General features: G+C 41.4%; 2 protein-coding genes across 3 annotated transcripts in view; one reads left to right on the top strand and one right to left on the bottom strand.

Moving 5' to 3' along the window:
* Positions 1–9,976, top strand: part of galnt2 (UDP-N-acetyl-alpha-D-galactosamine:polypeptide N-acetylgalactosaminyltransferase 2) — a 118,251-nt gene extending 108,275 nt beyond the window's left edge. For both annotated transcript variants that reach the window (XM_073056580.1, XM_073056581.1), the window contains exon 16: positions 7,899–9,976. In XM_073056580.1, coding sequence (XP_072912681.1) covers positions 7,899–8,054 — 156 coding nt within the window. In that variant the 3' untranslated portion in view covers positions 8,055–9,976. The remainder of the gene's footprint in view (positions 1–7,898) is intronic.
* A 713-nt stretch (positions 9,977–10,689) lies between these two features.
* The window catches only part of pgbd5 (piggyBac transposable element derived 5), a 55,644-nt gene continuing 53,751 nt past the window's right edge, over positions 10,690–12,582 (bottom strand). The window contains exon 7 of the mRNA XM_073056579.1: positions 10,690–12,107. Coding sequence (XP_072912680.1) covers positions 11,912–12,107 — 196 coding nt within the window. The 3' untranslated portion in view covers positions 10,690–11,911. The remainder of the gene's footprint in view (positions 12,108–12,582) is intronic.

Raw genomic sequence — 12,582 nt, 5'->3', positions numbered from 1 at the left:
AAAAGGCCCCCTTCATTTCCAGTCTTTCCCTGCTGCCAGTCAACCAAATTTTTATCCATGCTAGTTTCTTTCCTGTAAAACTGAGGGCTCTTATCTTGTTAAGCTTCATGAACAGTACCTTGTCAAAGGCCTTCTGAAAATCCAGGTAAACAATATCCACTGATTCTCCTTTGTTTCTCCTCATAGAATTCTAATGGATTTGTCAGGCAGGATTTCCCCTTTAGAAAGCCATGCTGAAGAACTATGCCTATTTTATCATGAGTCTCCAAGTACTCTGAAGCCTGATGCTTAATAATGGATCCCGACATTCTCCCAACCACTGAGGTTAATTGCCTATAATTATCCTTCTTCAGCATCCCTCCCTTCTTAAAGAGTGGAGTGATATTTGCAATTTTCCAGTTCTCCCAAACCATTTCATAATCTAGTGATTCTTGAAAGATCATTACTAATGCTTCCACAGCCTCTTCAGCTGCCTCCTTCAGAACCATGGGGTGTAGTCCATCTGGTCCAGGTGACTTATCCACCTTCAGTCGTTTCAAATCCTAAGCAGCTCTTCCTTAGTAACAGCAGCAACACTTGCTTCAGCCTTTGACATTCTTGAATTTCTGGCATACTGCTAGCATCTTCCACAGTGAAGACTGATGCAAAATACTGACGCCTTTCTTCATTTCTGCACTCCCCCCATTACTGCCTCTCGAGTGTCATTTTCCAATAATTCAATATCCAGTCACACCTGTCTTTTGCTCTTCATATATCTGAAAAAAACTGTTGATATCCTCTTGTATATTATTGACTAGCTTACTGTTATATTTATTCTTTACTTGCATCTTTTTCAGTTGCAGCCTTTTGGTTTTTAAAAGCTTCCCAATCCTCTAACTTCCCATGAGTTGTTGCTCGATTATATGCCCTTTCATTTCTCTTTATGCTTTCTTTGACCTCCTTTGTCAGCCACAGTTGTGTCACCTCTCTTTAGAATAGCTCTTCATCTTTGGGATGTACCTGTCTTGTGCCTTGCAAATTACTCCCAGAAACTCCAGCCTTTGCTGTTCTGATAGATAGATAGATAGATAGATAGATAGATAGATAGATACTTTATTCATCCCCATGGGGAAATTCAACTTTTTTCCAATGTCCCATACACTTGTTGTAGCAAAACTAATTACATACAATACTTAACTCAGTAAAAAATATGATATGCATCTAAATCACTATCTCAAAAAGCATTAATAATAGCTTTTAAAAAGTTCTTAAGTCCTGGCGGTAGAATTGTAAAGCCTAATGGCATTGGGGAGTATTGACCTCTTCATCCTGTCTGAGGAGCATTGCATCGATAGTAACCTGTCGCTGAAACTGCTTCTCTGTCTCTGGATGGTGCTATGTAGAGGATGTTCAGAGTTATCCATAATTGACCATAGCCTACTCAGCGCCCTTCGCTCAGCTACCGATGTTAAACTCTCCAGTACTTTGCCCACGACAGAGCCCGCCTTCCTTACCAGCTTATTAAGACGTGAGGCGTCCCTCTTCTTAATGCTTCCTCCCCAACACGCCACCACAAAGAAGAGGGCGCTCTCCACAACTGACCTATAGAACATCTTCAGCATCTCACTACAGACATTGAATGACGCCAACCTTCTTAGGAAGTACAGTCGACTCTGTGCCTTCCTGCACAAGGCATCTGTGTTCTGTGTCATCCCTGCTAGTTTCCCCTTCCAATCAACTTCGAACAGCTCCTCTCTCATACCTCTATAATTCCCTTTAATCCACTGTAATACTATTACATCTGACTTTATCTTCTCCCTCTCAAACTGCAGGGTGAATTCTATCATATTACGATTACTGTCTCTTTAGAGTTCTTTTACCTGAATCTCTGTAATGAAATCTGGTTCATTACGCAACACCCAATGCAGAATCGCCTTTCCCCTAGTGGACTCGACCACAAGCTGCTCTAAAAAGGCATATTTTGTGTATTCTGCAAATTCTTTCTCTTGGTATCCAACACCAACCTGATTTTCCTAATCTACCTGCCTATTGAAATCCACATGTCTGTTGTAAGATCGCCCTTTTTACATACCTTTTCTACCTCCTGTTGTAATTTGTATCCAACATTCTAGTTACTGTTCTGGGTCTCCCATCAGGGTCTTTTTACCCTCGCAGTTTCTTTTTTCTGCCCGCAAGGATTCTTCATTTCCTGATCCTGTCACCTCTTTCTAAGGATTTAATTTAAATTTTTTTACCAACAGAAACACCCCACCCTCTTTGCCTACCTGTCTGTCCTTTCAATACAAGGTATATCCTTGGATGCTAAGTTCCCAACTACGATCTTCTTTCAGCCACAACTCAGTGTTGTCCACAATGTCCTAGCTGCCAATCTCTAACTGCACTATTGCATTCAGATATAACATGTCCAGTCCTGTGCTCATCGCCCTTTTTGCCCCTATGTTATGTTTCAACTCATTCCACTGACTGCAATTTTGTCCTATCATATGCCTGCCCTTCCTGACATTCTCACTGCACACTGTATCTACTTGTGGAGGTGGAAACGGTAGGGTCTTTTAAGAGACTCCTGGATGGATACATGGAACTTAGAAAAATACAATGCTCTGGGTAAGCCTAGGTAGTTCTAAGGTAAGGACATGTTCGGTACATCTTTGTGGGTCGAAGGGCCTGTATTGTGCTGTAGGTTTTCTATGTTTCTATGTATACCAACTGTGCCATTCTCAGCCCTATCACTCTTGTTTAGCATCCCGCTGCCTCCCCAATAGCTCTAGCAAACCTCCATGCAAGGGTGTTTGTCCCCCTTGGGTTCAGGTGTAACAGATCATACATTCCCCAGAAGAGATCCCAGTGATCCAGAAATTTTAAACCCTGCCCCCTGCACCAATTCCTTAGCCACACACGCATCTGCCAAATCATTCTATTCTTGCCCTCACTGGTGCATGACACAGGCAGAAATCCAGAGATTACTACCCTGGAGGTCCTGCTTTTCAGCTTCCTACCTCACTCCATATATTCTCTCTTCAGGACCTCCTCCCTTTTCTGACCTATGACAGTGGTACCAATATGTTCAAAGGTTCATGTATTATCAAAGCATGTATCCATGTACAACTCTAAAGTTTGTATTTCTCCGGTTAGCCACGAAATAAAGAAAGAACATAAAAGTAATTCAGAGAGAAACATCAAACCAAACCCCAGGACAAAAAAGAACACCATAGAAACAGAAAATCTACAGCACAATACAGGCCCCTCAGCCCACAATGCAGTGCCGAACATGTACTTACTTAAAAATTACCTAGGGTAACCCATAGCCCTCTATTTTTCTAAGCTCCATGTACCTATCCAGGAGTCTCTTAAAAGACCCTATCATTTCCACCTCCATCACTGTCACCAGCAGCTCATTCCACACACTCACCACTCTGCATAAAAAAACTTATCCCTGACATCTCTGTACCCACTTCCAAGCACCTTAAAACTGTGCCCTCTTGTGCTAGCCATTTCAGCCCTGGGGAAAAGCCTCTGACTATCCACACGATCAATGCCTCTCATCATCTTAGCACCTCTGTCAGGTCACCTCTCATCCTCCGTCGCTCCAAGGAGAAAAAGCCGAGTTCATTCAACCTGTTTTCATAAGGCATGCTCCCCAATCCAGGCAACATCCTTGTAAATCTCCTCTGCACCCTTTCTATGGTTTCCACATCCTTCCTGTAGTGAGGTGACCAGAACTGAGCACAGTACTCCAAGTGGGGTCTGACCAGGGTCCTATATAGCTGTAACATTACCTCTCGGCTCTTAAACTCAATCCCATGGTTGATGAAGGCCAATGCACCATAAGCCTTCTTAACCACAGAGTCAACCTGCGCAGCAGCTTTGAGTGTCCTGTGGACACAGACCCCGAGATCCCTCTGATCCTCCACACTGCCAAGTGTCTTATCATTAATACTATATTCTGCTATCGTATTTGACCTACCAAAATGAACCACCTCACACTTATCTGGGTTGAACTCCATCTGCCACTTCTCAGTCCAGTTTTGCATCCTATCGATGTCCCACTGTAACCTCTGACAGCCCTCCACACTATCCACAACACCCCCAACCTTTGTGTCATCAGCAAATTTACTAACCCATCCCTCCACTTCCTCGTCCAAGTCATTTATAAAAATTACAATGAGAAGGGGTCCCAGAACAGATCCTGAGGCACTCCACTGGTCACCAACCTCCATGCAGAATATTACCCATCTACAACCAGTCTTTGCCTTGTGTGAGCAAGCCAGTTCTGGATCCACAAAGCAATGTCCTCTTGGATCCCATGCCTCCTTACTTTCTCAATAACCCTTGCATGGGGTACCTTATCAAATGCCTTACTGAAATCCATATATACCGCATCTACTGCTCTACCTTCATCAATGTGTTTAGTCACATCCTCAAAAGATTCAGTCAGGCTCTGCCTTTGACAAAGCCATGCTGACTATTCCTAATCATATTATGCCTCTCCAAATATTCATAAATCCTGCCTCTCAGGATCTTTTTCATCAACTTACCAACCACTGAAGTAAGACAAATCCGATTATAACCCCCCCTACCCCTGCACAGGAAACTAACAGAACATCAACCCACAAACTACATCAAAGCTGAAGAAAGGGCGATTTAAAAAGAAACACAATGTAAAACCCATAGTCCAATCCATAAATGCTGAACTACAATACTACCCTACAATATCACCGCCATGCATTGAAAGAGAGGGTTATCACATGAGGCAGAGAGATTACCCGTCTGTCACAGCGATAGGCCACTCACAGACTCCTCTGGCAGCAATCAAAAGGCGGGCAGTTGGCATTGAATCTCATGCTTACCTTCTGCATTCGCCTCAATGTCTCAATCTTCCTCGACGCTTTAAACAGCAAAATGGAGTTAAACATCGGCTCATGCCTGTCTCGAAGCTTCTTCGCATCGAGGCCATCTGAGGACACGCTCGTTTCCCAGAATCTTCTCAGAACCAGCAAAGCGGTGGATCACTCAAACGATCCCCAAGCTGTAAATCACAGCCTCTAACAGTCACAGAAACACATATGTAGTACGACTTCCAGCTGCTCACCCTCTCCCTTTAGAATGCTGTGGACATGGGAGGCAACATACTAACTGAGTGGCTCACATATGCAGAATCTTCTCTCTGCTTCTCTAAGTATGGAATCCCCTATCACTACTGTACTCCTCGCTTACGCCTCCCCCCCCCCCCCCACCTCTGAGCCAAATGCCGTGCCAGAGACCCAGTCATTGTGGCTTCTGGTAGGTCATTTCCACCCCCCGCCCCCCCCCAACGGTATCCAAAGTGGTATAGTTATTATTGAGGAGATTGGCCACAGGGGTACTCTGCACTAGCTGCCTATTGTCTTTCCCTCTTCTGACGGTCACCCAGGTGCCATATTCCTGCAGCTTAGGTGTGACTACCTCCCTGTAGCTCCTACCTATCACCTCCAGATTCTCCCATCTGAGCCGAAGGTTACTGAGCTGCAGTTCAGTGCTCCTCATGCAGGTATAGTTGTCAGGGTGACTGTGGCTCTCTCATAGTTCCCACATCCCACACAAAGACCACTAACCCTGCACTATTCTCGCTGCACTGGCTATGTACTGATAGACAAAGAAAGGGAAAAAAATACATGAAACTTGCTTAGAGCCTCGCCAGTTCTCACCCAAGCCTGTCAGGCCAAAGCTTGACCACTCTAATGAAGGCCAGTCCAAAAACGGCCACTCCATTTACACCTCGTGTCTTTTTATTGTCCTCTGTGATTGCGTGTTCCCCCCCGCCACCTCTGAAGCCTAAAGGTTAAAGATTAGCTTTAATCTTTTCGCAATTGTCACATGTACATCAAAACATAGAGTGAAATGTATTGTTTACGTCAGTGGCCAACGCAGTCTGAGGAATGTGCTGGAGCAGCCTGTAACTGTCACCTTGCTTCCAGTGCCAACATAGCTTGTCCACGACTCACTGAGCCTAACCCTATCTGTACATCTTTGGACTGTGGGAGGAAACCAGAGCACCCAAAAGAAACCGACGAGGTCACGGGGAAAACATACAAGTTTCTTATAGACAGCGGTGGGAATTGAAGCCCGATCGGTGATCATTGGTAATTGGCTGGTGTGAGTTGCTCTTAGTGTAGGTGGGCAGTGGGGAGAATTGCAGGGAAGAATATTGGTGGGTACGTGAGAGGGAGATGGTTACAGTGAAATAATGGGGCAGTGAGGACGATGGGATTGCTCTAAGACTGGCATAGACTAAGTGGCTTCCTATGCTGTAAAAAAAAAAGGGAAATATGAAACTGTTGTGCAACCTGAATTGATATTGGATGTTTGCTGAATGACCTTTTGCAGTGCCGATGTGTCCTGGGAATCTGGCATTAATCCTGCCCTTTGTACTATTGTGGTGAGAATCTGCCCCCCACTTCCACTGGCAGTAGTACAGCAGCAATGTCATTAGAGTGATCTCATTACTGCCGGCAATGTGCATTGCTGTCTGTGATGGCTGGAGATAACCAGCTCAGTGATCAGTGGTGAGCCTGTTTCCATGGTGAAACCTGTCCTGGAAAATGTGCATATTATGCTACTGTACTGTACAGTCACGTATAGGGCAGTACGGTAGTGTAGCAGCTATCAAATGCTTCAAAGAGTCAGCAATCCGGCTGCCTGTAACTCACGCCACTGCTTGTAAAGAGCTTGTACATTCTCACCATGACTGTGTTGGTTTCTTTCAGGTCTCCAGTATCCTCCCACATTAGTAAGGGTTTGTAAGTTGTGGGCATGCTATGTTGGCACTGAAAGCATGGTGACACTAGCGGGCTGCCCCTGCACATCCTCCGACTATGTTGTCATTGACACAAATGATACATTTTCTTAAGAGTTGATGTACATGTGGCAAATAAAGCTAATCCTTAAAAGCTAATTTAAGGGGTGATGGAGATCGGTGCACTGTTAGAAGGAGACAACAGATTGAACAGGAAAGGCAGCTTCTACACATTGCCCTGCTTGTTCATCTTAACTGGGAAGCGTAGGGGCTCATGTTGACTCTGGCATGATAGCAGACAAGCTAAGCAAATGTCTTCTTACAGAGTGGTGGTCATGGATATAGAATTACACAGCACAGGTACAGGCCCTTCTGCCCAACGTGTCCATGTTGATCAAGGTGCCTTCCTGAGCGAGTCCCAATTGCCTGCATTTGGCCCATATCCTTCTAAATGTTTCCTCTCCATGAAACAGTCCAAAATCTTTTAGGCAGTGGTGGCTACAGCCCACTTCATCACAGAAAAAGCCCTCCCCAGCGCTGAGCACATCTACAAAGATTGCTGTCACAAGAAAGCAGCATCCATCATCAAGGACCCCCAGCATCCAAGCCATACTCTCTTGCTGCTGCCTTTGGGAAGGAGTTACAGGCACCTCAGGCTTGAATCCACACCACTAGATTCAGAAATTGTTATTACCCTACAACAATCAGGCTCCTGAACCAACATGGACAACTTCACTCACTGCAATGCTGAACACTATCTATAGACTCACTTTCAAGAACTCTGCAACTCATCTCAACAATATTATTTATTGATTTAATTAATTATTTCTATTTGCACAATTTGTCTACACATTGGTTGGTTGTCAGTCTTTATTTGTGTGCAGATTTTCATTGATACAGTTGTATTTGTTCTACTGTGAATGCCTGCAAGAAAATGACCCTCAGGGTATTATTTGATGACATCTTCGTACTTTGATAATAGGTCTACTTTGGACTTTGAACAAACTGTACCTGTCTCTACCACAATGAGTGTTCAGACTCCTGGAGCAGGAATGCTATAAGGAATCTTGAGAAGTTTCTAGGTTTATGGTTTGTTAACCTATTCTCATCAATACCTGTTTTACAGAAGTGGGAGCAAATTGAGAACAACTCCAAACTGAGGCATGTCGGCAGCAACTTGTGTCTCGACAGTCGGAATACCAAAAGTGGAGGACTCACTGTAGAAATCTGCAGTCCATCCCTTTCACAACAGTGGAAGTTCACACTTAATTTGCAGCAGTAACACATCTGCATTTTGGAACTTACAAATGTGGACAATATTTAAATTGGTAAATCAAGTTTGCATTCAACCATATACCTCGATTTTTGAAAAAAAAGTTCCATTTTCCATCTTATCTTGAATTACTGTATCGAGTTTTTAAACTGGTGGATTACTATTTCTATATTTCTTTCTCATGTAACTAAGTTCCATCACCTTTTGAACTACAATAGGATGGTACACAGAATTCCATCCCCACAAGATCCATTTCAGTTCTTCTGATGAGGAAATTTCCAAAATAAGGATTTCTGTTTTATAGGAAAAGGCCTGCAGTAATCACAAAAGCTGCTTATCAGCAAGCACATCAAACATCAAGTATTTACAATTGGTGGTGTCTGGTCTTGCAGTGCTTCAGAATTCACATGTTGTTCAGTATTCTTACTCTTTTCTATTGACCTTTCATTCAGATCTAAAACTATTGTGTTTAATTTTCTGATGTTTGTTTTTGTTGTGGAATATGCAGACTCCAGATCTCAGTGTGGAATTGTTTTGATAACCCAGTGAGTATTGCTTAAAGAGACAAATAGTCAGATATAGGGAAATGGGGCAGTATCAAAGAAATCCAGAGCCAGAGGCAGTTGCTGTGCGTCAATTTTGGTTCTCTTTATTACATGAATCTCAGCACTTTTCTTATTTCTTTGTGTGCTTAGGTTAGGATGGGTGTGAATTATAACTTTCAGTTGCGAGGCACAAACATGGCTAAATGTTAATGGATGTCAACAAAGCCTATTGATAATTCAAATGTATTTTATATTTATTATGTAAGCAGCTATGTGACTTAACTGTTATATTACCAAGATCGTTCCTTCTGTTTGATTCTAGTCTGCATTTGCTTGAAACCATCCAAGAATTCACTCACTGGCTTCTGCTGTATTGACTTTTTCAAAGTGGAATTTGATTGGTGCCTTGTTTATTCCGGGTTAGGTGATTATATCTTCAGCAGTGACGGGACTTTATATTTTGTTTTATCTCATGTTCAAAGGCTTAAGAGGAATCCATCAAGTAAGTGGCTAAGTGAATTGAAAGCGATAGCTATTTTGGAGAAATCAGGTCATTTGCCTCTCAAGCTCGCCTAAGCTAAGTTCTGCTTAATATCAATTTTCTGTGAAGTCTTATTTCATTTATATTTATTTGGTTTACCAAATTGTTGGCTGTCTTGTCAGGTTACACTGTTAAGTTTTATTGACCACAATGCAATAAAGGTGTCTGGCACTACCAGGAATACTAAAGGATGATTCTCTCCGTATATGTGTGTGTGTGTCTCTCTCTCTCTCACACTCACCTCTCTTTCCTCCATAAATTTGTTTCTGTGAAAGGGCCGACAGTGATTTTGATACCAACTTTCATGAGCAGAAACTGCACAGAGTAAAACTGTCAGGTTCAAGGTTGGAAGGTTATACTGCTGCTGAATATATCAATTTTCAAAAACTGTGTTTACATGCCACAATGTGCCAAAGTTCATTTTGTAGAAGAGCTGTGTCCTTCCCATTTATAATAGTCTTGAAACTTTAAATAGCATTTTGTTCTATTAGAAAATACCCTCTTGGTCTTTACAACTCCCCAGATATGGATGGGATTGGTGCTACAATTCCACCAATATTTTAATCTTCAAGGAACATCATTAGACTTATTTTTGTTTTGAAGTGACTTGTGACTATGTTAAATTCTTTCCCTACACTCTCCCCCCCACAAGAAAAAAGTAATGTTTCCAGTTTTTGTAAAGAGTAACATTATTATTGTGCACAATGCTGTCACTGTGGAGTGTTGAAAATCTTCCCCACATCTTTTCTTGCTATAAAGCATGATCTTGCTTAGTTTTATAGATGTGATGGAAAGCATCCTTGAAAATGAATCAACTGTAATAAACTTGTGACCTTTAAAGTCCATCTTTCATGGTTTTCTTTTAAAACTTGGGTTGTATTGTCAGTTAGTTTTTGTTTAGAAAACACTGCAGAAAATGGAAATGCGAAACAGCAAAAAATGATGGAAACACTTAGGTCAGGCAACAAGTGAACTGGAGTTAACATTTCAGGTTGAAAATTTAGAAACCTTTCCTTATCTGATCTGCTGAATATATCTAGCATTTGTTTTTTTTAAAATTTATGAATAGAGAACCTTTGAAAGGGTCTCACAAATCAATTAAATAGATTTTGGATGTGATATGAACCCAGTAGCAGCCATCTGATAATGTATTCAAGAAAAAGAACATTGTTACTTGGCATTACACGTAATGGTTACATTACAGGAGTTGAACTGTTGCAGCCCATCCACTTTGAGGTTCAATGAGTTGTGCATTCAGATGTTCTGGATGCCACTGTTGTAACACCTTCCTCTTGAAGCAGTCTGGCCTTTCTCCTCCGTTCTCTCTCATTAACAAATCCATAAAATAAGTATGTATGTTTTTATGCACTGAGCTGTTGCCATGATTGGCTAATTTGATACTTGCATTAATTAGGTGTACCTACTTCATATCTGCTTAACAGTAGTGTTCTATTACCAGTTGAATACTTAAGTTCAAAGTAAATTTATTATCAAAGTGTTTGTCATCATATTCAACCGAGATATTTTTTTACAATTAATCAACACCAAGGCATAAATCTTCACCACAATTTTCCTTTATTGTAAATGTTAACATACATCTTTTATATTTTAAGTACAACAGATCTGTAATGTACAGGGCACTTTTGAGACACATACATTGCTTGAGTACAAATTAACTAACAGAAAGTGAATCCCACATGAAAGCAACAGATTAACTCTGCATGCTGTTTCCACACCAAGATAGAGATTTAATAACTGGACAATAATCCCCTATTTAGCACAGTTCACTTAAGGACTTAAGATTTCTCTTTTGCCAGTGGTTCCTCCATCTTGAATAAATAAATGGCAGGCCTACTTCTAGGAAATACGAAATGCCACCAGTTAATTCATCCACTGTATTCACACATACCATTGTCACTATTATAGTTCTACAGCATCTAACAACCCCAAATAAACTTTAAAAACCCACTGTGGGGAGATTGTCATCCATCAGTTTTAAACTCTACCTCCACATAAATGTTTAGCATTCCAAGCAACAACGAACCTGTAGTGACAAAGTATAGTCAGTGAATAAAGAATGTAATTTATGCCTGGTGCACTAGGTTCTAAATGCAGTACATAGCAGAAATTGTGAACTCTGAACATGATTTAATAACTAGTCCAATGTAAACATTCAGTATGCATATTAAATCTTTCATTATAAATATCTAAACAGGGCTGTTGATTGCACTATGTATGGAGGACTCATTGGATGACATTATTGAACAATACACTGAAGGCGCAAATCATTAAGAAAGTAAAGATAATATTGTTTTTTTGAAAACAAAATGATTCCTTGATGGTTTTATGATTACCCACACGTGCATAATTTGCATATAAAAGTGCATATTTCACACCCCCAAGTACATTTTTTATAAATGCCACAAACAGACTACAATTTATCAACCTTGTGTTGTCATTGCAGGTAGATTCACCTTTGCAAGTCTGGTTTCCCACCATTCTTTCTGTAGCAGAAATCCAAACAAGTTATATTCACTGTATCAGGTTTTTATAAATGGCAGTATCTGTTTCCAGTTTCCTTATAAATGGTCTTCAGTTTGGCTGTAGTTTCTGTGGCAGAGCTGGGAGTTAAGAGACGTGTTTGCAGATTTTTATGTAAAAGCTTGATGATGACAAAAAATGTTTTAAAAATAATGTTTGGGACAAGGTTGTGAGATGTGGTTTAGCCCTGTGGATGCAGTGCAACAATCTGACGTCAGTACAAGGACTGCCAGCAGGAATCACTTTGAAGGAAGATGCTCTTCAATTCCAAAGAGCTCTTTGACCAGTCTTTCACCAAACTGCAACCGGGTGTACCGCCTGACCAGATATGCCTCTGACATCTTGTACAAGATGTATGCATTATTGACAGCAATACTGAGGACAAACCAGAATACTTGCTGCCAAGTCTTGTTAGGTTTATGTGATATAAAGTATCTGTGGAAAAGAAAAGAAATTGTTAGACTTGGTTGTGAAACAGGAGATAAAGACACCAACAATAAGTAGGGAAAAAATAATTCCACTAGCTTCCACTAATTTCCACTTGAAAATAATTCAAGGGTCAGTGACAGGAGTAACAAGTTCTGCAGCAAGTTACTATAAATTCAGAATGCACTGCCTGAAAGAGTGGTGGGAGCAGTTTCACTGATAACTTTCAAAGGACTACAGACTTAAGTTCCTGAATTTGCAGGACCATAGAGTTATGCAGCGTGCTAGTCCTGTTTAGCCCATATCCCTCTAAACCTCCTGCTAGATAGTAGCTGTGAGAAGATGGTATGGCCCAGATGCTAAGGGATCGTTGTTGATAGATGTTGCCTTGAGGTAGTGTGTCTTGTAGATGCTACTGATGGTGGGGAGGGATGTGCCTTGGTGTATTGCAATATATCAGCTTGGGCAGGTAAGTGTTTACATT

This window comes from Hemitrygon akajei, chromosome 9 (genome assembly GCF_048418815.1).
Source record: "Hemitrygon akajei chromosome 9, sHemAka1.3, whole genome shotgun sequence".
Classification (NCBI taxonomy): Eukaryota; Metazoa; Chordata; class Chondrichthyes; order Myliobatiformes; family Dasyatidae; genus Hemitrygon; species Hemitrygon akajei.
Note: the sequence above shows the minus strand (reverse complement) of the source record. Positions and strands in the feature narration are given on the sequence as shown.